Source organism: Alligator mississippiensis, chromosome 1 (assembly GCF_030867095.1).
Source record: "Alligator mississippiensis isolate rAllMis1 chromosome 1, rAllMis1, whole genome shotgun sequence".
Lineage (NCBI taxonomy): Eukaryota > Metazoa > Chordata > Crocodylia > Alligatoridae > Alligator > Alligator mississippiensis.
This window is the reverse complement of record NC_081824.1, coordinates 167,610,294-167,635,542: the sequence shown is the minus strand read 5'-3', so window position 1 is coordinate 167,635,542 and position 25,249 is coordinate 167,610,294. Positions and strand designations below refer to the sequence as shown.

Genomic DNA, 25,249 nt, shown 5'->3' with positions numbered 1-25,249 from the left:
CTGGTCTAGTGTAACTGGAAAAAGGATGTAAGCCTGAATAAGGAATTCCACATTATTTATATTAATTGAAGTTATAGTTCTATGTAAGAAGTCTATAAACTGCCCTTGCAACCTTAATTCAGTGTAAGTATGGTCTCTGTATTTATACCTTCATAGAAGGTCTGTCTACAAGTAGTCACTTGAAAAGCAAAAGTTTCAGAAAGTTATGTCATACTGAAAACAGGGTTTACAATGAAAACTTAAGCTGTGAGTCTCTCCACATGGACCACACTGCCATAAAGAGAACACACTAAAAGGTACAGCCTCTCCCAAATTCTCTCACATCACTACAGCTCCAGGAGTGCAAGCAATAGTGGGAGTGGCTTGTCCAGACTACCAGCACTTTCAAACTGCTGTGTAATCTACAGATGGGTTAGATGACAACAGTTAAATGTCTTTGGGTGCACCCCACTGGTAGCAGTTGCCATTAACAATTCTGTTAACACAGCTGTTAATTTAATTTTTTTTGGTCTATATCCCAGAAGAGCATATCACCATTTTGCTTTTAAATCAGTCAGTAGACTTCCTTTATTTCAAATAATCAAGTTCAAGTTTTTAGCCATCACCCCAAAGGCAATCCTTATTTACTCTTATTGTTTCCTCCAAACCACGTCCTTTCTGTTCCTCCGGTGATGTCAGATTTAACTGGTACTTGTTTGTGAGTCCCATAAGTTTTTATTTCACTTGTCCTTATGCATGGAAAACTATCTCCTAACTGACCTTTCATGTTATTGCCCTCTCTTACTTCAAATTGTTATCTCAAGGCTCACTTCTGCCATAACAACTATACAAAATTGGTCAATGTTTAAAATAGGTAAGTGCAGGTGCAAAATCTAGAAGCATATACCATAATTACAAAATACAAAAAGTTTAATATATTAAAAATATATACATTTGTTCTTCTTCCGCTCCCCTACTCTAACACTGCATAGTCTTCACAAATTATCATCATGTCTTGAGGGTGCTTAGGGGTACCCTGGGATTCTCTGGTGAGCAATGGGACCTCAAGGTGCTACTGTAATGTAAATAGCAAAAACAAAGAAGCTAAAAAAGAAGGAGGTTCTTACCTTCCCATGCTGCCCTGCTCTTTCATAGCATATTACTACATCTTCCCACATTTCCAGTTTTTCAAAGATCTGTAGAGCTGAACTTGTGCACCCTAGCTGAAAGAGTAAGCTTGCAAGCTGACGCTAGAAAAGTCAAGATAAAGATAAAAATGTTAGATCCAGATTCAATTTAATTTCCAGAAAAAATGTGAGAGAGATGTCTGGCCTGAACATGAAGAATGCACAAAAAGTAGAAGAAATTGTTCTTCTGAGACTTCAAGCTTTGAATAAAGCTTGCAACTGTTGGGTACTTATCTATACAAAATATTAAATTTATTGATGTTTGCTTATCACTGATAAACCACCTTCTTATTGAAAATTGATTCATAATATTTTAAATAAATTTCTCCAGGTAAACCTGTCCATACTTGAAAACTTAACTATGGAGATGGTTATGTTAACTTGGAAACACAGGAAACTACCTATAGAAAGGGTAAAATAGTCCATTTTGAGTAGTCATAATGATCTGAAAAGTTAAGAGAAATTTAAAAGCAGAGGTATTTCAATGTAACACATTATTTATAAAAAAATAAGCCATTCTACATTAAGCTATATGATTAAGTTACATTTTCAAGACTTTGAAAGGGTTTTTGAAACCAAAATTTTTCAGCTTTAAAGCAATACAGAATTTACTTACCGCAGACAGGAAGTATACAATTTTGCTTGTGAAAATAAGCGGGACTGTACTAAATAATATGCCAATCCTCCACTGAGGTGCATATAAGCATACCTCCAAGGTCATGTGGAGCCTGAATGAATTCAGTACCACTCTGTAAAAGTGCCATGGTTGACCTTTCAGCCCCTCTTTGTAAGATGGCTTGAAATGTAGCCGTACATGAACAGATGTGGTAATAAATAATAAGGACTTGGCAATAATGATTATATTTACATGTGTGCCATTAACACTTTTTACAAAGCAAGCATATGCTAAGTTAATAATAACAGTTTAGAAAAAATGTTTACATTTTCTTGTATATGGGATTAATTACTTTTAATTTATTTTTTCAACTTTGGTAATACTTAAAGGTAATGCCTCTTAGTTAAGATGCAACCACCTTCTATTCTAAATCTCTATTTTGGTATTTGTAACATTGGCTTGGATAATTGGCTTAGACAGAAAAATGCCACTCTGACAACTGGAAATGAAAAACACATTTGCTAGTGTTTACTGGAAATGTTTGTCAAAAGATTGCATGAAATAATTTGAAGAATACTGTGGGAAATTATGATTCGTTTAGATAGTATCCACAGCATCAACAAAGGAAAATTAAAAAGGAAACAACATTTAAAAAATAAAATGCATGCTTTAGGGAAAATGTTTGACCATAGTCTTGAATCTTAGTTTTGATACTTATGTTTAAATACAATATCACTGAAATATAATATTATTGAGTAATAGTAGTTTGCAATCTTTCGTACAGCAGGACTTTATACATAAAATAATAAAATGTAGCTGGAAAGATGTTCGTGCTATAAAAAAAGGTGCATAACAACAAAACTGAAATGTTGTTCGGATTTAGCAATCCTGTGGGGTACTTCACTTGCTGACTCTGGATACTCTTGCCATGATGCACTTCCTAAAATGCCTGGCCACTCCAAGAGAGATCTAAGCAGTGGTTCCTTTCATGAATAAGGAAAAAAGCAGGAATAGGCTTCTGAGGTAGTGGCAGCATTCCCTTTTCATATAAATATTTGTCAGTATGCAACACCCTGACTATTTTTGTCCTTTTTTAATTGAAGAATTCCTATTCCTTTTTTCATTAAAGAAAAAAGGAGAAAAGAGTGTAGAAAGCTTACTCAACAAGTAGTTATAACTGTGTATAACAGAAATAAACATAAAGAGCTGTATATGTTCTAATATTTGATTCCTTTTTAAGAATGCACATAGTCTTAATGAGCATTCTTGTAATGTCAGCCCTGTATTTTCAAAAAGTCTTCCAATTTACGCATGGTAATAAAGTAGACAGCAGATTTATGTGGCAGTTTTCAAGAGTATGCACTATTAAAAATAATAAGAATAGAGTATATAAAGCAAATATCATATGACTATTTGGTACCTGTATTGCCCAACGTGGAGGCACCTGACAACAGTAAAAAATCTTCATCCGCTCAGACACCAACGTATTCTTGTCTTCAAACTGGTCAGCAAGTGCCTGCATACACAAAGCACATTTACTAAGATTTATACAATTAAAATAAAGTGCATAGGACCATGGATAGCCTTGATACAAGATACTTGGTACATTAAGGATGTGATATGGTTATAAAAATGGTCATTTTTATTAGGGGGATGGGAATCTTCTTCTAAACAAGCCAATTTAACAATCAAATGTTTATCATCTATTACATTGTATGTAAAATCAAGCTTCCAAGATCATCCAAATTTTTCAATGCATAATTCAGGAAGATGCAGCAAACTCCTAAAACAATAAAATAATTTAAACAACCAAAACAATAAAATAATTTAAAGAGACCCCAAATAATAAACCCTATCATTCTGTAGATGTACAGGGTACAAAGCACAAGTGCCTTGTAACAATCTCTGCCTGAAGTTAAGATGATTTTGGCTGATATGTTTCAATGGTTTACTTAGTTTTTCTTGAGGGGAGGGAGGGGACGGGGAACAGAGAGATAACACTGACTTGTCCTAAATATTATTTAAAAAAAATAAAACACAGGACCAACAGTATTTCAAAACATGTTTTCATAACCAGAGCACTAATACAGAAAAAAAGTGATCTAACTGGGAAGACAATTCTATTCAGAACTTTCTTCATGGAAAATGTGAATTAATGGGAGAGATTAATGGTCTTCCTTTCTCCCAAAGGGAAAAGTTGCATTACCAGTCTCCATAATTTAGTTTTGCACACTATCCAAATAAATGCGTCAAAATTCAGTGCAGATAACGGAAAGATAAAAAGTGGGAATGAATTACAGCCAGAAAAAGTGCTCAGAAACTGTAAGAAAAACTCCAGATATCTAAAGTGTGAGTGGATGTACAGTATTTAGGTCTACACAGTGCAATAAAATGCCATGCAGAGATACCTAACTTATAGCACATTAGTCACAATGCTGTGCTAGTGCAGTCTTATGGCTCCTGGTACCTGAGCTAGCTAGCTGGGTTTTTTTTTAATTTCTTGCACAGCACTTCATTGTGCCATGTGGGTATGCCCTTAAAGCCAATTACTCTTTCCATATGGAGTGCATGTGGTACTCAAGACACTGCAAGAAGATCCTCAGAAGGGGCCCGCTTGCTTCTATGCATACACAGTTTGGCATGGAGACTGAACTTAAAGAGATCCCTTGTCCCCTTGTCCTTCCTCCCTCAGTTCTGGTCCACAAATATGGAATATAGATATATTTCCACAAATAAGTGGGGAAAGTAAATTGAGATCTTTTTTAAGTGAACCTATGTTTCTACACACCTTTGTTTAGCGAGACTTTAACAGCAAGACTGTCCATTTTTTTACATGAGCTTTTTACAAGACAAATCTAGAGTTTGCTTTGCAGAATGTTCCACGATTTTAAGATTTGGGGAGCCTCCAAAAATCTCAATGCAAAAAAAATCCTGTGTAATGAAATTTTTAAGAAAATAATTTCGGATCAAAGCATTTTATTATGATTTTGGCTTCTTTAGAATCTAAAATCCAGCATAATATAAAAGACATTCTGAAATGAAAAGTCAACATGTTCCATTTCAATCTTATTGAAAAACTTGGCTTTAATTTTTTCCAAAATGAAATTAATATGGTCCTTTAGAAAGTTTGGATTTCAATAAAACATTTTTAGCAAAACATTCTCCAATAACATTTTCAGTCACTTTCACTTTCTTCATTTCTTATGTGAAAATAGGATGCCACAGTCTTTATTTATTTTAAAAAGGAAACAATTTATGAAAAAAAAGAAATGCACTTTAAAAATGAAAACTGTAAAAAAGGAAACAAAAATGGGGTGATTTTTTCCCATAATTATTATCTGCCTGCAATTACAAATTATTCCAGGCCTCAGTTTTCTAACAGTATCACCTGGTATTGACTATTAATATCTAGATAGAATGAAGCCTGAATACAAGGCAAAGACCTTTTTTGCCAGATAAAGGTTAGAAAGAGAGCAGCAGCAGTTATCTGGAACCCTTGTCCCCTCTCCATAAAAGTAAACTATAGCATCACACTCCAATGTGATCCAAGCATCCTCCTGAAGAAAACAAATATAAGTCTTGACCTCAAAATGGCAGAGGTATAACTCTCACCTCCTTGACAATCACAGACCAAAACTAATACCCAGATTGGAGCCAGGTTTGTGTGCTGAACCAGAAAACAACTCATGGATTGTAATCATCATAAAAGCTATATCTTGAGTTTAAGAGTAATTGTCCTGAGATGCTTAAGTCCCCCAGGACAACCTGCATTACAGCAAAATCCAAAAAGGCACCTTAGGCACCTGAAATGGGTTTTGGTTAATTGCAGGCCACAAAATTCCACAGGTGCTAAACTTAGCTTCTCTCCAGGCCCTGGGCGGCTGCCCAGTTCACACATGCCTGTGTCCGGTTCTGGTTATGATCTAGATAAAAGGCAAAGTGGCACCGAATCTGAGCTTCCAGGCTATGAGAGGGCCCGATCTAGTAGGCATGCTCAGAACACAGCTAACACACAAACAGCACAAACTGCATCACTTAAAGTCACTTGCAATCAAAAATAGCACTGGAGGAATAGGAGGAGGTGGTGGTAGTGCTCACCTTTATATAGCAGCTTCATGCTGAGGACACTAACTCAAGTGAGCCACCTCCATCAGCCTGAAGGGATGCAACCCCACACTTTCTATCTCCCACGAGAGTCCTCGAATCAACATGGAATCAAGGAGTGTGTGTGAGAGCTCCTGACACCCCTCTTGTCAAGCTGGGACACTGTGCAACCAAAGAAGGCACAAGGCAGGGGCCAAACGGAAAGCAAACAAGAGGGAAGCCAACTCTGTAACCCAGCAGTTAGGGTATGTAGTAGGAGGGGAGAAACCTGGGTTTCAGTCTTTGTTCTTAGGATTACTCTATCCCCAGCATACTCTCCTTCTTCCCCCCCCATTTTATTGTTTAAATTTTTTTGTCTTGTTTGTGCTAAATCCAATGATTATCTAATGGAAAATGCATGAGCAGTCCAGGGAGCTTCCTATGGCCTGGGACTGCGTTTATCTTTTTCACCGTCACATCACAATGGTGGATTTCAGCCAGCATATGACCAACTAGTAAACAAGACTGCTCTCCTCTGCCTGCTGTTTCCAAATGATAAACCCTAGTGTGTATAAAAAATATCCTAGCTTTTAGTCTATTTGTATAAAGACAATTTTTGTCACTTTTTACTATTAAATTTCAGTCCATTTCTATTACGACAGTCTTAAACATTGTCCAATTGTATTTGTGTGCCCCCTTGCATTTAAATTACATCAATTCAAAGTCAGTGCAAAATTATTTGCTGTGATCAGCTCTTCTACAATGCCCTTGTTACTTGGCAAAACCAAGCCTAAAATAGCATCACCTCTTCTTGATTCAGTGAGTATTTAGTAAAGAAAGTTGTCAGCTGTCACATCTAGGAAGATCTGGGCCCTACTACTATTAGAATAATTTGCTCTCCGGTCTGTATGTGGAAAGTAAAGGTGTCTCATAACAAGATAATTTCCAGCAGCATTTATTTCTCTAAGCATGTACAGAGATCTCCATGTCCAGATCTGACCCTGTTAGTCCCAAAAGAACCTCTTTTTACCATCCTCTCCAAAGACTCTGATCCAACCGGATCCTGAATTATTCATGCTATTCCTTCTTTTTTTCTTTATTGGTTATAATATCATCACATATAACATACACTTTCCCACATTTTCCTTTATTTCTGTCTTTCCTGAAGAATGCATACTTTCAATAACTCAGGTGTAGGCACAATTCCTGTTCCCTCATGTTTCTCTTTGCTTTCTAATACCTGTTAGATTGCTGATGACTTGCATATCTGCATCAGTCATTCTAGTTTCACCATTTAGCTTCCCCTGCTCTTTCCATGAATATACAAACAATTCAGTTGTTTTTCACTGACCAAATTTAATTTCCCGCCTAAAATGAGTCCTTTCACAGTTTCATTCACTGGAGTACTGATTCTCCTTAGTATTAGTTCTTCATTTTTTTTCTCCTTCAATCCTCCTACTCTCAGATATTCCTCATATCCTCTGCTGTATTCTCGTTTGCCTGATTTTCTTCTTCCTGATATTTAAAACCAGAAGACTAGACAAGACTCTCTCAATCTTCTCTCTCTGTTTCCCAGTTTAAAGGTCTTTCATCAGTCGCACAAGATCCCAGATAGCCAATACTCCAGTGAAAAGAACTCATTGAGAAGAATCTCATTTCTGGGGTCAAAAGTTTGAAGCACAAATCCTTGAGCCAACTATTGATCACCTTTATCTTGTCCCATCTAAAGCCTCCTTCTCTAGGGGAGAGAATTCCATCAAAAATCACCAAAGCTTCCACTTCTTTCAGCATCTTCCCTAGCACAGCAGTCATCCTCTATCCATTCCAATGGGAATTCAGTAGTGCCATGTGCCAGCACACAGAGATTAGTCAGGGGATTCTTCTCTGATGCAGTTGAGATCCTTGCTAATCTCAGATCTCCATCTCACTACCCCTGCTCCCTGGCAGGCGGCATGCCATTGTATTATTTGGATCTGCTCTCATAATAGTCTTCTCATTTCTTAATAAGTAGGGATTTGGGTTTTCCATTTGCCATGGGAAATGCAGATTTTCTCCTTTAAAGGAGAAAAAAAATGCAGGAAACCGCGGATTCCCCCTTGCAGGCTAGAGGGAGGGGGATGCAGAGGTTGCAATGTGCATGTGCACACAAGCACATGGCCAGCAATACATCCAAGCAACAGTGGAAAGCAGGTCCCCCAGCTACCTGCACGGAAGTGTATGGAATGGGAAGAAGGCATAGGCAACATGTGGGGGGCAGGCTGAGGTGGCCACGGTGAGGGAGAGAGCGGAGAAGAGTTAGCAGCTGGGGCTGGGGGCACTGCCTAGCTGAGGTGGTGCCTGGGGCCGGGATGGGAATGTGCGGCTGTGGGGCCCAGCTGGGGAGTGGATGGAGCTATGGGCAGCTGCGGCATCTGTGGAGCAAGCAGGATGCAGTCACTGGGTCCCACAGCCTGGCAGCTGGGGTTGTGACAGGGCTGGGGATGTGAGGGGCTGTGGGTCAAGAGACAGGGGCACCAGCAGGGCTGGAGGGGCAAGTGGGGGTTGTGGATTGAGAGTGAGGGGCAAAAGACTTTTCCAGTTTATTTTTATTTTTTCTGGGAAAGGAGTGGGAGAATTTTATTTTTTCTCCATCATGTACATGCTTTATCCCAGCTTCCAAATTAATGGATTATATACTACATTTTATTGTACATAAGAAGTTCAGAAAAAGACCTATATTTTTCTACAGTTAATAAATTGTGGCAAATCTGTAGTAGCAAGAAGTTATGAACTTTGTTCATTTTCACAAGGGGCTCAAGAATAACTTCAAAATTAAACCAGTCAGTCTTATTTAAAAAGTTCTAGGCACTAAACGTTGCTGAGACAAATGAAACAACTTGAGTTTCTAAACCAGTGGCTCCCAGTGTTGTTAGAGTTAAGGTACCGCTTCTTAGCCTCCAGGCATCCTTACTGAACTCAAGGCACTCTTTGGAAATGCCAGCTCTTAGTTTTCACTCATTTTCTGAGCACAGAATAATAATACTAGAGCTCCATTGCAAAGACCTCAGAAATTTCACAACAGGTCAAATGTTTTTGACACTGTGGATTCCAGTTTGAAATCTCAAGGTTTATCTCGTGAATTGAGTTTGCACACTTAACAGTGCTAATGTTGCATGGCACCCAGTGGCATCCTTGAAAGGATCTCAAGGCACCCCAGAGTGCCACAGCACCCTGGCTGAGCATCGCTGTTGTAGATAGTCACCAACTTATGCCTTCAAAAAAAATAAAAAAACCCACAAAACCTTTTCTCCATTCCCATTTCACATGAAATGTTTTATGTGATTTTTTTTTTTTGGGGGGGGGGGGGTATTAGGGCAAAGAAAGTTAGGGGCAAATACTAAAAAGTTGACTTTATAATGGAAACTCCCATAGCCCTTCACACTATCCTCATCTGTAATACAAGCATGCCCAGATATCCCAGTCAGGACTAGGCTCCATTATGGCAGGTACTGTACAAACATATGAAAATACCATGACAGCTCCAAAGAAGTTACTATCAAAACACAAGATTCAATACCAGGAAAAGCAATGGGAAACCTCTGTAAAAGTCACATCAGCTATGTGTATAACTCCACGGTTCTGTATTGCTTACATCACAAAATATGTACAAATAAACAAACTAAATATTATCAAAACCTCTTCCCTGCTCCCAGCCACCTTCCATAGCTCCTTGTTATATCAAAATTAAGTTGTCATAACTTGTCACTTATAACCTTCCACAGACTTCTTGTGGAACTTGTAATATTTAAAAACACTTTCATGGAAGCTCAAGAAATAAAAAAGTTCACTTTAATATATCAGTTTCAATGCGCTTGTACTTTGAAAAATAATTATTACAATTAATTTCCAATTTCTGGACAAAAATGTTTTGGGGAGGCATGTTAAAATATGTTTCTAAACTAAATCTATCCAATTCTTTCCTTTTTTGTGTCCTTGTGACAAAGTATTTAGCAGAGTTTGCAGATTTCACTGGAATCTGACACTGCACCATGAGCACTTCAGCTACAGCCTCGAACTTGCAATCTCTGGGCTGTCAACTGTGTACACCTTAGTGCACATGCCATTCCAACCCCCTATCAAATTCTCAAGCATTCTAACTCAAAAACAGCTTTCATTATTATTTCTGTAGTCTCCCTCCCTGTCACTACTGTGGCATAAATAGTCTAGAAGAATGACTGGAGCAAGGCCACCGACAGGGATCTGGGCCACACATGAAGACCAAATAGCTAACAGAAAATCAAGAACCAAAGATTTGACAATAGAGTCAGGGAACTGAAGAAAAGACAGAGCAGAAACCCTAGAGCAAGGAACCAAGTCACGAGCTAAATACAAGGTTGAGTCTTAGTAGGATTAACTCTTAAGCCCCGAGAGATGTTGCTACCTTTCTGCTCAAAACTTTTATGCATGGCTCTTAGGAAGTGGTGTGGTCACAAGTGCAGTTTCCTCTGGAACACAGCTGAGTCTACTTATCTAATCCTGAAAATGGTTATGCTCATCACACTCCCCAAATATTTCTCTCAACAGTAAAGTCTGAAAACTTTAATAAAAATAGCACATTTTTCCTAAGTTACTTTGGAGTGTGCACATTGAAATTAGTGTTATAGTAATGGTCTCAATTTGGTTCCATAATAAAACTACAGTGAATGAATATTACTGAAACATTACCTCAGGAAAGCATATTTCAAGATACTCATTGCATAGAACATGGCGCAGTATGCAGTGTTTATAAAATACCACATATTTTCTTTGCTATACAGTAAATCAGGTGGTCTAGGATTTTATAGTGCTTGATTTGGTATTTTAGTGGATTGTGAATTAAACAACTTTCAATTTTGAACTTTTACAAAAATCATTTGTTTAAAAGGTAACAAGTTATATTTACTGTCCAGATTATGTACATACACACTTATCAACACTTTGTCAACCCAAGAAGACCTAGAATCAAGACTGAAGACTGTCAGGAAGATATAAACAGACTTCTAAGGAACCATGATGGTCAAAATACTTAGTTAACTGGTTTTGCTCCTCTAAAACACAACAGAAATACATTTGAATAAGGATGCATATTACAGCACAACAATATTTTGTAAAAAGAAAGATATTTTTCTGGCTGATGCCATAAGGCTCAAATACAGTAGTAACAAAAATGTCTAAGTTAGATTACTTTATGAATCAAATGATGCTGATTAACCTCATGAGACAAGATATATGGTTATTCATTGGATTGACAGATACAAAAGTAGTAACTTTTATTAAACATGTAAGCACTACTTAAATTTTTTTTTTAATAAATAAGAGTTTAGTTGTTTGCTTATTAAATGACAGAAAGGCAAGGCTTAGCTATCCCTTTCTTCAGGGCATCCATGGAATATTTAACCCTATTAAGCAATAAAATTCTACAGGAAGTGAATAACTAAATTATCTAATACACAACAAATCTGTTAAGCAATGATTTATTTCAACATCAAAATGGGAAGAAAGCATATTTATCTAATTATCAAAGGGGAATGTATGACATCACACTTCAGGGAAATTTATTACAGAGACGACTAATGCAAAATATGAATGAGTCATGGAAAGTCAAATGACTGTTTTTATGCTGTGTAGAGATGCCAAGATGAGGAGCAATACATGTAGGATGTTTAGGACCTCCAGGTTAGCAGAGGCATGAGTATCTCCTCTTTGAAAGAAGCCTAAAAAGTTTCCGTGCCAAAAAAAGGCAATATACTACCCGCTCATTCTTTTCTTCAAGAATAACACTCAGGCCTCCTCCATCTGTTTCATAGCTTTGAGGACTTTCCCCCTTTTTTTGCTCACTTTGCAAACCCCACCTCCTAGATCAGGGGTGGGCAATTATTTTGGCTGGAGGGGCACTTTAGGAATTTCGGTGAGCTGTTGCAGGCAGGGGGCAGTGGTGGTGTGCACTGATTCAGCCCAGTGTGGCTGGCGGGGAGGGGCACGCTGACCAGCTGCAGAGGAGGGGGATTGGCACAGCATGGGGGGGGGAGGGGGGGGCAATTGATTCCATCTGGCCTGGGTGCACCCACCAGTGAACCTGCCACCAGGAGCACTGGATAGAGCAAGTGGGCAGGCAGAATCTCCATGAAGACCACCTAGGACCCCCATGGGCAAGGTGCACTCAGCCGGGTGGATGGGGTGGGGCTGCCGGCAAGCAGGGACTGGCGTTTGGGAGCGGGATGGCTGGATAGGGTCAGGATCACAGGGCAGTGACAGCACAGGGCCAGGGCCTAGGCCCAGGACACAGCTGCAATCCACTCCCCACACATCCCTGTGATGGGCATATTTCACAGGCAGGGGCATGTGGGGAGTGGATCATGGCTCTGTACTGGCACTGGACTGTCATCACCTCACAATCTGAACCCAGGCCTTGCCCATCTGTGACACCTCCCATCTGCCCAGCCAAGCATGCCCTTTCTGCAGGGGTCCTGGGCCAGTCCCAATGGAGTCCCCGCCTGCCTGCTTAATCCAGCACCTCCAACAGTGGGTGCTGGGGCAGATGGGCTGGGGAGCCCAGGCACTGGGGCCGAGTCCAGCAGCAGCATCTGGATGCACTGTCGTGGGGTGTGCCAGGAAGTGGAGTGTGGCTGCTATGCCACCCCCACTCCACCATACACCAAGGGGCAGCAGGACCGGATACATATGCCATGGCCTGGGCTGCCCCTCATGCCTTGGCCAGATGGGGATGGGAGACCCACCATGGGCTGGGTAGAATTCCTTGGGGGCTTGAATCTGACCCACAGGCCATATTTTGCCCACCCTTGTCCTAGATCCTCTTGGACAAGTTGAGGATTGGATTGGCCTTACTTCTAAAGACCTCAGACTGTATTTTTAAGCACTTGGACTGGTTTCTGTCACATTTCACTTTAAGATGTGATGATATGGCTACTAGTATAGGCTTTTCCAGGCCAGGCTTAGGTTCTGCTCTTGGGTTTAGCTAGTTTATTTACCTCTACAATGACTAGTGTTAATTATGCCCAGAATCTGTCATATTTCTGCTGCTCTGATTATATGTAGGGATTGAAAAACTTTTTCAAGTTCAGTGCCTCTGAAATTTTTCCTACTACCTCTTTTAACCGAAGTCCTGAGCAAAAAAACACTGCAACGAAGACTATATCTATATTTTTGGATAAAGAGAAGAAACTAGCTGGTAATCTATAGAACTAATCTCTTATGCCAGATACCATGTATTACTTTGTACTGTATTTTTTTCCATGTCAGGCATTACAATAAAAAGATATTATGAATAAATTATGTCAAACACTTGTGCTAGAGGGCTTTCTAAAGCATAACAGCTGCATTCTTTGAGAGACTGAGCTCATCCTCAGCAAAGGGGAACACAAATGAATAGCCAGATCAATCCCTTTATTTTAATAACTTTTAAAAATGGTATGTCTGTTTATACTTGAAAGAAACTTGAATAAAAACACATATGTCTCCTTATGATCTTTTTCATCTGCAACTCTATTCAGACTGGTACACGCTATCCAGAAGGAAATTCTAATGAAAACATCTTGCACTTCTTTCTATTTCTACATCAGTTAAGCCTAACAAATATATACCTTATGTATCTGCAGTTTATTAACTGCAAATTAGTTAGTGTTATGTTTATAAAAGGTACATTAAAACAAATGATTTGTCAGAAATTAGATAAAATTAACCTCATATCAAATGTATTGCATAAAATACTTAATGTGCTTGCACTAATAAATGCCTGTTTGGAAAAAACAAAATGCTTTTCACATTTAAAAAGGAATTTACTTACTGTAGCTAAAAAGACACCATTCAAGAAATATTTAAAATGGAGGTGAAGGGGGTAGTGAAATAGAGACCTTCCTATGGCCTGATCGATCCTAGGTTAAAATTTAGAAAAATGAATTTTTTTTTTTTCCAGGTATTTCAGTTACATTTCTGAATTGCCACATACACTGAAGCTGAAAGTTTCATGTTACTAATAATATCACCTCTCTTTTGAAGGGCCCTCAAAGAAGAAAAAACAGTTATATCTCCTTCATTTAACTAGACAAGCAGACTGCAGGTCTCTAAGCCACAGACTTGAAGTTAACTAAGCTTTGATAATAGCAGTTCTTTCTTGTGGTTACAGGTGGCAGAAGACCATCCAAAAACATGTGACAATAAAAATATTCTTTTTGTATCTGCTTCTTTTTACTCTCATTCAAGTAGAAAATGCAAGGCAGCTTTTGTTACTTTGATTTGGAGGAAGAAGAGGAAAAACGCACACAGTCATCTACTGGAGCCATCAGAGGATTCCTACCTCACATTCTTCCAAACTCTCTCTCCATACGCACGCATGCACGCACACACACACACTTCCAAACTCTCTCCATTTCTGTTAATGACAAATCAATCAGTGAAACAAATGACAGCTAAAACCAGCACTATAGCAAGAGCAGTAGCACACAGAGTGGCTCTCTGCACGTATACCAAGCACCAAAATGCCTGGCTACAGCTCTGGAAAAAATATCTCCAGAAATATTCACATATATAGAGGTCAGCTTCATCACAAAGTGAAAGTGGTCAGGATCCATTAAATATTTAATGCCTGATTATCAAAAGGTGCACCAATAGAAGATGAAGGCAGCTTGTACCTTAGAAAGTTGGGCCTTGTTTTATCTAAAACCAGGGCTGTCAAACATATGGCCTGTGGGCTGGATCCAGCCCATGAAGCCCCATAATCTAGCCCCTAGTGGTGTCCCATTGATTTACATGCTACTTCAGACGAGCCCTGCATGCAGAGCCCAGGATGAGTGCTGCTCTCAGTCTTTCCTAGGGCTGGCCCTGGGCTCCACCACCTGTAGCACCCACTTAGCCCATTGTCCCTGAACTGGCCTAGGCAGATGGGCCTGATCTGGACCAAGAACCAATCCTGCACTGCTCAGATAGCACACAGAACCAAATGAATTTGACACAACTGATCCAAAACTAGCATAAAATCATAGAAAAACAGGGCTGAAAGGGACCTCAAAAGGTCATCTGACACTTTTTCTCCCCTGTGTTAAATAATTCCATTAAAATTTCTTTGAAAAGCATGAGGGTCTCCAACATTTGCAGCAGACCTGAAACTGGCAGGGAGATAATCAAGCTTGAACCACATGGACAGAAGTGTCTGTAACCTGGATGAAAATTAAGACCCCTAAATTTCACCATTCTTCTGTTGTGCATATCTGAAATCCAGTGGCAAACCACCTACACCAAGTGATGGTTCATGTTCAGCATAACAATCCATTGCTATCAAGCTGTTCCCGTTACCAGAAATCCATATGGAGAATTAAAAGTTTCAGACCTGAGAACAAATGGGATGTCATCATGATGTCACAAGATGACATTTCTGATATCCCCTTCCACCTCTCCAGTTTGTTTTTCTAAAAACCTAGGAAGTTGTCCTCCAACCCTTTCCCCCCAACGAAAAGAATATTCAGATTAAAATATCAAGCATTCAACATTTAAGAAATTCCAGAATCAAAGGCAACTGTAATTAAGTCCCATTGAGCATATACATGTGTACAGTTGTATAGTCTGATTACACAATTATGTAAATTTTCTTCCACAGAGGCCCTGCCTCATTCAGTGCACTGCGTGAATCTGTTCTGCAGTTGAATCAGGGCCGTGTAGTGAAAAAGTCTGCTGTCTGTAGCACTCTGGCTTCATTTGTTTCAGAAACTGAAACCGTGTACCTCTTAGAAATATCTGGTGTGTTTGGGCCTAGGCTCAACTCAGGCCAAGGGTGGCACAGAGCCAGATCCCAGATTATTTCAGGCAACAATATTTGCAAAAACAAAGCTGGGAGTGCAGTTGGTAGGTGTACAGTGAATCAAGCCAGGGACTGCATAAAAAGAAAGGAAGGTCTTATGGCTAAGGAAGTTGAATACTGCTATGGAGAACTGGATTCCATTCTTGACTGTGCCACACACGTCATACAGAATACTAAAAGTTACTTATATCAAACATTTCACAAGTGGTTACTAATTGTGTGTTCCTTGTTTTCTGGGCTGGTTTTAGACCCCAAGTCTGGTTTGCAGAAGTCCTGGGTACTGAGATGCAAATGAAGTCAACAGGAGCTGTATTTTGCACATGCCAAAGTATAATGGATATACTAAATAGGGCTGTGTGATGCTTTGGTAGCTGATTCAATTCAGAGGAGATTCAACCCGATTTGGGGACTGAATCTCCAAATCTGAATTGAATCGGGAGACCAATTAAAAGCTCTGAATTGATTTGGAAAAGATTTGGCAATTTGGCCATAGAATAAACAGGCAGCTGACAAAGCTGCCTGCAGCTGGTTAATCTGTTGGGGCTGGGGGGGGAGGGAAGGGACGTGGAGAAGGGAGAGATTGGTGTTGGGACAAGTTGCCCAGCTGGGCAGGAGGCACAGGACTCAGGAAGGGAGGTGGGGGATGTGGGCCCACTTGGAGCAGGGGCTCTGCCCTGCTGCCACTTGCCCAGCTGGGGTGGAGGAGGAGGAGGGATGTAAACGCAGCTCATTCTGGGTAGAACGGAGCAAGCAGCAGCAGGGCATAGGCCCTGCTCTCGGCGCTGCCGCACCTGCATCCTGTGCCCCCTGCCCCAGCTGGACAAGTGGCGGTAGGGCAGAGCCCCCACTCCCAGCACTAATGCACCCTCATCCCATGCCCCCCCACTTCAGCTGGCAAGTGGCAGCAGCGCTGGCCCCCCCATGCTGGCTGGCAAGCGGCGGCAGTGCCTGTTGCCCCACACTGACTGGCAAGCAGCGGCAGGGCAGAGTCCCTGCTCCCAGCACTGATGTGCGTGTGGCAGCACTGGAAGCAGGGGCTCTGCCCTGCTGCTGCTTGCCCAGCTGGTGTGGGGAGGTGCGATGCAGGCACAGCTTGCTCCGGGCAAAAGGGGTCAAAGGGCAGCAGGGCACAGCCCCCTCTTCCAGTGCTGCCGTGCCCACATCAGTGCTGGGAGCGGGGCCTCTGCCCTTCCACCGCTTGCTAGCCAATGTGGGTGGGCAGGTGCTGCCGCTACTTGCCCAGCCAGCATGGGGGGGGATGCGGGTGGCAGCGCTGGGATCAGGGGCTCTGCCCTGCTGCCGCTTGCCCACTTCTGCCCAGAGCGAGCCGTACCCACATCCCGTCCCACCCCTCACCCCGGCTGGACAAGCGGCAGCAGGGCAGAGCCCCTACTCCCAGCGCTGCCGCACCCACATCCCATGGTCCCCTGCCCCCTCGCCGAGTAACGCGCCCCCCTCCACCCCGGCTGGACAGCTTGTCCCAGCCCCAATCCCTCCCTGGGAGGGAGGCAGCTGTGTCAGCTGCTTGTTTAGTCTATGGCAAAATCTCCAAAGCGGTGCTGAATCTTTCAGATCTGATTTGGCCAAATCGAGTCACTGTCCTCCAAATCAACTGAATCCAAATCCAAAGTGAATACTTGCCGCTTTGCACAGGCCTAATACTAAATACTTTGAATCAGGTCCACAGTTGTTTTAAACTGAACACAAAATTACAGATGTTTCTGATCTTAATACGTCTTTATTTTCACAACATCCTAATGGTATTTGTTTTTATTTTATTGATTGGGAATGAAGGCAAAGTCATTAATATGTGTGAAGCACTCAGGTACTGAAGTGATTAGGGCCATACAAGAGCTTGTAAGGAAATTAATAATTGTGTCTGCAGACCTGAAATTGAATACTGTGCAACAAATAAAGCACAGGGCTACATACTGAACAATGAGGGGGAAAAGATATTGAATAGTTTCTCATTAAGCAAGTACCTTCCATTCTCTACACTAAATGAGGCAGGGATCCTGTGTAAAGAAAAATAGGATGCAATTATATAATTAAAACAGTATCAGTACATACCAGCACCACAGAATGGAATTAAGAGTGCAAAGGAAAGCTTTATTCTCAAACTTCATAGATTTCATAGACATTAGGCCTGGAAGGAACCTCGTAAGATCATCAGGTGCAGCTCCCTGCTCAAGGGGCAGGAAGTCAGCTAGAGTCAAAGGATCCCAGCAAGATAAAGGTCCAAATGTTTCTTGAAAGTGTTCAGAGTAGGTGCTTGCACCACATCTTGGGGGAGTTTGTTTCAGGCGTTGGATATGAACTTTTTCCTTAGGTCCAACCTAAAATGGTCCTGCAGGAGTTTGTGACCATTGGACCTTGTCATCCTCTGGGGTGCTCTGGTGAACAGGTGTTCCCTCAGATCCTGATGCACAGCCCTTATGTACTTATAGGCTGCCACCAAGTCACCCCTAAGTGTGTGCTTCTCCAGGCTGAAGAGTCCCATAGCTTGCAGCCTCTCTTCATAAGGCCTGTTCTCATGCCCCCTGATCGTGTGCATGGCTCTCCTCTGGACTCTTTCAAGCTTCTCCACATCCTTCCTAAATTGTGGAGCCGAGAACTAGATGCAGTACTCCAGTTGCGGCCTCACCAAGGCCAAGTACAGTGGGAGCATGACATCCTGGGTCTTGCTCGAGATGTATCGGTTGATGCAAGCCAGAGTTTTGTTCACTTTGCCACCTGCAATATCCCATTGGTGGCTCATATTCATCTTGTGGTCAATCATGACCCCCAAGTCTCTTTTGGTCATGGTGCTAGCAAGTGTAGCACTGCTGAGTCTATAAGTGTGATGCAGATTTTTACTCCTGAGGTGGAGCACCTTGCATTTCTCTGTATTGAATGTCATCAGGTTTTCATCCGCCCATCTTGCAAGCCTATCAAGATCGGCCTGAATCACCAGCCTACCCTCAAGTGTGGAGACCCTTCCCCAAAGTTTGGTGTTGTCAGTGAACTTGGCCAGTCCGCTTTTGACATCAGTGTCCAGATTGTTTATGAAGACATTAAAGAGTACAGGTCCAAGAACAGAGCCTTGGGGTACACCACTAGTCACCGAGTGCTATGTTGATTCGGTTCTATCAACTACCACTCTCTGGGTCTGACCTCGGAGCCAGTTCTCCAGCCATGAGACTGGATTAGTCAAGGCCGCATTTGCCCAATTTTTCCATGAGGACATCATGGGACACCAGTTCAAAGGGTTTTTTAAAGTTCAAATACATGACATCAACCTCTTCCCTCTTGTCCAAGTGATGTGTCACCTGGTCACAGAAGGAAATGAGATTGGTCAAGCAAGACCTACATGCAACAAACCTGTGTTGGCTATCCCTCACCTCAGAATGTTGCCTTCTGTTAGCCTGTCAAGAATAGTTTCTTTGATACTTTTTTCCAAAATCTTCCCAGGGATTGAGGTCAAACTGATTGGCCTGTAATTCCTAACTTTAAAGAGTGCTTGACTTTGCAATTTTAATAAACATTTTAACTCAGTGTTTTATGTGAAATACACATACATACAGATGAAGTGAAGAGTCCTATGGTAGAATCTTTTGTTCTATTCTTCAACTTCAGGCCATTTTATAGGTTTGTACAAATCAGCAATGGAAAAGGTAGGTTATTACAGAGAAATACATAAAATAACCACAAACAGTTCAATTACGTGCGCCATTTTTTATATGTTTTTCAGGCTTAGTAGACTTTTTTTGCACACAAACTCTGTTGCATACTAGACCTGATATGTGAAACCAAGCACAAAAATACAATGCTGAAATTCCCTGTATTCAAACAGCTGAAGTTCTATGCAATGAAAAGACCACGTTATTTGTAAAAGAAAGTAGAAACAAGATGGGGAATGATTATAATGCAATCACCCAGATCTCCAAGGATCAACAAAGAGCACTCACTGGACCAGCAGTCTTAAACAAACTGGGGAACTTCTGAAGCCAAATAGCCTTTTAATTTCATAATAATCAGATGAGACTATTAGGGAAAAGAAAAACACATACACCGCGCCAAGCAAAATGAGTTGAATTAGCACACAGAGTGGATCCTTATTCATAATTCTATTCAGCCCACTCCATTCTTGTGTTAAATCTTCAGCACAGCTGCTTCCAACTGACACACCTTTTAAATGGTACAGTCTCAGAATACTCCAGACTTTAAAAGGTGCAGTATCCCCATACAGTCACCAAAGTTATGCTTCATACACCACACACCACCCCTATAATTTATAAATTATAGGTTTAGTCTTTTGGCGGGTTAGACATTCTATTTTGATTGAAAGTCCCATTGAAAAAAACAGTATCATTCATTCCTCCAGGGTCTCTTTTACAGACTCCTTTCCAGCAGTAGTATTTTCATATTTAGATTCATTTTCTATATTTGTACCATCATTTGTATAATCCTCAAGCCAGTAAAAAAGAAAAATACTTTCCTTCAGTAATCACATACTGGTTATCACACATATTACCATTATTTTTGTCATTGTTTCTCCATTTACCTCAAAAAAGATTGCTAACTAATATATGTATCTTACAAGTCCCCATCCCCACTCTTTATCACACCCCGGTAATTTGGAGCCCATACCCTCTGAGTCTATGCATAAAAATAAGGAAGTCTTAAGCCATGGTATTCTTCATTTTTTATTGCAAAATCTGGTCTAATTAAAACAAAATTTTAACTGACATTTTAAGAAATGCCTGCTCAAATTTTCCACATGGTGGTCCATGGTATTGCTTTCAAACAATGTTCTAAGACTCTACCCTAATTTTTCTCTACCACTTTTAAATTTGAGTTTAATTCCTTTCAGCTTTTGTAAATGTTCTTGAAACAAATGTGATGGGATTTTTTTCCCTAGCCTGGATTATATAAAATTACTGCCAAAAAACACCACTAGTAACAGTAAGGGTGGTTTTATTAAAATCATACTTAGCACACTGATTTAAGACTTTTCCAGGAGGGGCAGGGGAGTTAAAGTCAAAATTGACTACACAGAAAAAAGAATAAATACCAAATTTATACTTTATATACAGTACTGTAAACAAGTGAGCATATAAATCACGATGGATTGAGGATTAATAACTGGGAAATACATAGTTAACTGATTCTTACCTATTTCCAAATAATACAATTTTTTCCAACCATCTTCGCTTTCAGATTACTGCACTTTAAATGCTTCTAAAATTAAAACCAGACCCAAGCCTTTTATTTCCTACAATGCTTAAAGTAGCATTAAAAACTATCAACTACCATCTACTGGAAGAAATATTCAAAACAATGCTGGATCCGTTTCAATATGCAATTATTCAAAAAAAATATACAAACATTAAAAGAATAGCATGTTTCATTATTATTGTACTTAAATTCTCCATCAATTGTTTTCATCCACTTGAGCTCCTTCCCTCTTTCTGTTTAGCAAATAAAGAGAAGCTGTCAATTACATTTAAGCTTATAAATCAGCCTATGACATTTATTTAAAAAAAAGACAACAGTTGTGGTCAGGAGTAGTGCTTAAGCTTCATTACAACTTTGAAATTTGTCTTCGTCTAAAATAGACTGCATAGGTACCTTTTGGTCATGCTTCAGCAGTAATTTATTTGATAAGGTATATGGGGAAGGCTGATGGCACGCTCTTTGGAGAAGAAAATGATTGAGCAAAAGGAGTGTTTCTGTTCCTTTAATGACAAGATTAATTTGTTCTGATTATTTATTGCCACTTAGTGGTAACTATGCAATTTCACTACAAATATTATTCCCGAAAGCTAAATAAATACAGTAACTGGACACAGAACTATTTTGTTTATTTTAAATAGTTATTTTTAAATAGTGATGGGTAAATAAGAAAAAAAACCCATCAAAACATGTTTTGCATTTTAAACTAATCTCTTTATTAAACCAAGGAAATATTATCTATAGTGAAATGCACTGATCGCTTCTGGCAACTATGTCCTTCAAAATTTTAAAACTCATAGATCTCAACCTCTTACATAAAAATGTTATTCATAGATTGAAATAGGAAAACAAATTTTTCTATTTTTTCAATTCTCAATCCATTTTTCAATTCGGAATGAGCTACTTATTAAAAGAAACTGAAGTGAAGAAAACGTTCCTTTTGCACTTGCACAATAGGCAGCTACCATCAAAGCTGTTCTAATGCTTTAATAAACACTGGGTGCATCTACACATTCATTAATGAGCCTTAGATACTGTGCATTTAATTTAGTACTTCCTTAAATAAAATACTAACTAAATGTGCGGTATATCTAAAGTTATTGTGCAGTTGCACCAGCACACAATTATACAATGACTTACTGCGCATTAGCCTAACAACACCGTGCTGTTGGCTATTAGCATGGTTTTTGCCACGACACACTACTGCACAGTGTTATTAGGCTAAAGCGCAGTAAGCATCTCGTGTAGACATGCCCACTGTCTCCAGGCACTTACACCCACTCCCCTTGCTACAGTACCAACCATAAAACAAGGAAAACAGGGCCCCAGTGGCTGTTACCTACAGCCCCAAGTTTGAACACATTGGACACATATGACCTCCAACCCCTCTTGGAAAAGGACAACTGTCTCTAGGTAGCCATGATGGATAAACCTGCCTTGGCTTACTGGCAGCTTCCAACCTCAAATAGTGTCTCTCAAGCAACAGGCTACCTAACCCTGATTCTCACTGGGATACCAGGCCTTCTAACAGACCCAGATGCCTGCTATATCCCAGCATCAATAACTGACCCCATGATCACTGGAGGAAACAATATGAATTATAATATCCAAGGCTCATTCTCCTGCACCTCTACCATTGTCATATATCCCATCACTTGCTTACAGTGCTCCTCTGCTGTCTACACTGGGTACACAGTGCGTGATCCCTACATGTAAGAATAAATGAATGCTGATCTGGGATCAGTTCTGGAAAGACACAAACCTGCATCACAACTCTTTAACCTTCCTGGACATTCCATTGCTGACCTCAAGGTAGCTGTTCTTAGAAAACCTTTTTTTTAAGTGAACTTGAATGCAAAATTGTGGAACAAGAAATCATCCACAAACTGGATTGTATTAAGTATGGTCTAAACTAGGAGTACAGGTTCTTATCCCATTACCTGGATTAGCTTTTGTGACAAGGTTTACTACTTGTCTGCCTCTCCTTGCACTGCACCACTTCCTTCTTCTCCCTCCCTACCTCATCTCTTGTACTCAATGGTGGATTAAAATTTATTGGGGCCCTGGGAAAACAGAAAATTGGAGGCCTCCCACCCCCCTTTATAAAGCATTAATAAATAGACCCATTAAATGTTTACATGTTGCATCAATAAATAAAGCACAACATGCAATGTCGAAAGGAGGGTGTGTGGTATAGCAGGGACTGCAGGAAATAGCTGTGGGGTGGTGCATGGTGTAGTGGGGAGGTGCTGGGAGCATGGGGAGGGGGTGTATGGTACAGTAGACAGGTGTCAGAAGGAGCACTGGGGGAGGTGCATGGTATAGTAGGGGTGTCCTGGTGCACAGTGCCAGGGGAACATAGGGAGGAGCAGTGGGGGAGTGTATGTGCAACTGGGGGAGGAGGGGCAGGGCTCTGTCAGCTGCGGGCCATGAGTGCTCCAAGGCCATGCCACCACCTGCTGCTGCTGCCAGCAGCAGGGGCTGTGCACCATGAGGGTGGCAGGAGGGGAAATCCCACTCCCACCCATCCACACACACACACACACACACCACCCACACACATCCCCATAAACCCCACACCCACCCATACACATTCCCCATACCCACCCACACACGTGCCATCGGGCTGGGATGGTTCTATGTTACCACATGTGTCCCATGGCACTACACTCCCCACTCACCAGCTGTCCAGTTGTGCACCATCACGCTCGGTGACTTCACATGGGGCTCCCAGCTGGAGTGCCAGAAGCCACAAGGAGGTGGAGGCACAGAGCCCACTTGGTCTGATAGCGCACGACTTCTGAAAGACCGTGCTTCCAGCTGGCTTTCAGGAAGGGCAGTTGCAGGCCAGTAATAATTGTTTTTTGGAGGAGCTCCGTGTGCTGGATAGAATGGCCTGGTGGGCTGGATCCAGTCTGCAGGCTGTATTTTGCCTGCCTCTGCTTCAGACTAACAAAGCTAACTACCTCTCTTCTTTCAAGCACTTAATAGTGACTTTCCCTACTATGTCTGACATTCTTTAAACATCAAGCAACAAACCCAACTGCTTGAATATATTAAAATAATTTCAATTAAATTTCATAGTAAATTTAGGCCCTAATATAGGTTGACATTTTCAAATGTATCTTAAACAGATTTAACATTTTAACAGATTTAATTTTAATAAAATGTATGATTTTTAAATTATTTTGATTCACCCTGCCTTGAGATACATTTGTATTCCTATAATTTGTTCACTGTTCTACATTTTTATAGTTCCATTACCACTTGCAATTTGTCCACAATGGTTTAACATTTTGTTAAGTCAACATAATGCCATGACATTACACCAACAGATATGACACAGGATGAGTGGCTCACGCCATTCATCCAGCCCAAGGGGGCAGAGAGGCTGAGCACCATTGCCTTAAAGAATCAGAAGTTCTATTGGGAATGAGTGTCTTCTTTAAATGTATTATGTAATTAACCTGGGAGGGCAGAAGGCGCTTTCAGAACAGGTTACATTTAAGGCCTCAGCTATTGAGAGATCATAGAAAATGAGGTTGGAAGGGGCCTCAGGAGGTCACCTAGTCCAACTCCCTGCTCAAAGCAGGGCCATCCCCAAATAGATCGTTCCAGCCAGGCCTTTGTCAACCTGGGCCTTAAAAACCTCCAAGAATGGGGATTCCACCACCTCTCTAGGTAACCCGTTCCAGTGCGTCACCACCCTTCTAGTGAGAAGGTATGCCTAATAGCCAACCTAAACTTCCTGTGCTGTACCTTGAGACCGCTGCTCCTTGCTCTGTCATCTGCCACCACTGAGAACAGTCTAGCTCCAATAGTCCATTGCTGTTATCTCTACAGAAATTCTAACACAATATAAAACATACTCAGCTCATGGACATTGCATGTTTTACCAGTATATTTTCCAGTGTTTAACAAATGAGGAAAAACCAGAAAAAGAGAAGGTGATCTGTTCAAAGCAAACATATTTGACCTAGTAACAGGCAGGAAAAAAATACCATGGTGTCCTAACTCCTAATATAGTGTCATATCTACAAATAAGTTATGACTTTAAGAGGAAGAGGGTTGAAAGGTATATTAGATAAAACTGACAGCTAGAAGTAGTAGAAGCATGACTGGGCTGGCTATAAGATTTCAAGGATTCGTCTGCATGCATTCAAATGCAATGTTGAATGGTGTCTGAGGTATAGGAATGTTTTGGTTGTTTGGAGTGGGAGTCTTTGGGTCTAGAGGTTGCTGATTAGGAAGGTATGGGAGAATGTGATGTTTAGTAGAGGAGGAAGGAGGGGAAATGCCAGAGACTATATTTTTTCTAGGTTGACTGGAGTAATGGGATCT

The 25,249-nt window shown here is 40.8% G+C and overlaps 1 protein-coding gene across 1 annotated transcript in view; it reads right to left on the bottom strand.

The window, feature by feature from the left end:
* Window positions 1–25,249, bottom strand: part of TTC27 (tetratricopeptide repeat domain 27) — a 228,411-nt gene that overhangs the window by 60,632 nt on the left and 142,530 nt on the right. The window contains exons 11-12 of the mRNA XM_014600026.3: window positions 3,203–3,298; window positions 1,107–1,229 (exon numbers count right to left, since the gene is read on the bottom strand). Coding sequence (XP_014455512.1) covers window positions 1,107–1,229; window positions 3,203–3,298 — 219 coding nt within the window. The remainder of the gene's footprint in view (window positions 1–1,106; window positions 1,230–3,202; window positions 3,299–25,249) is intronic.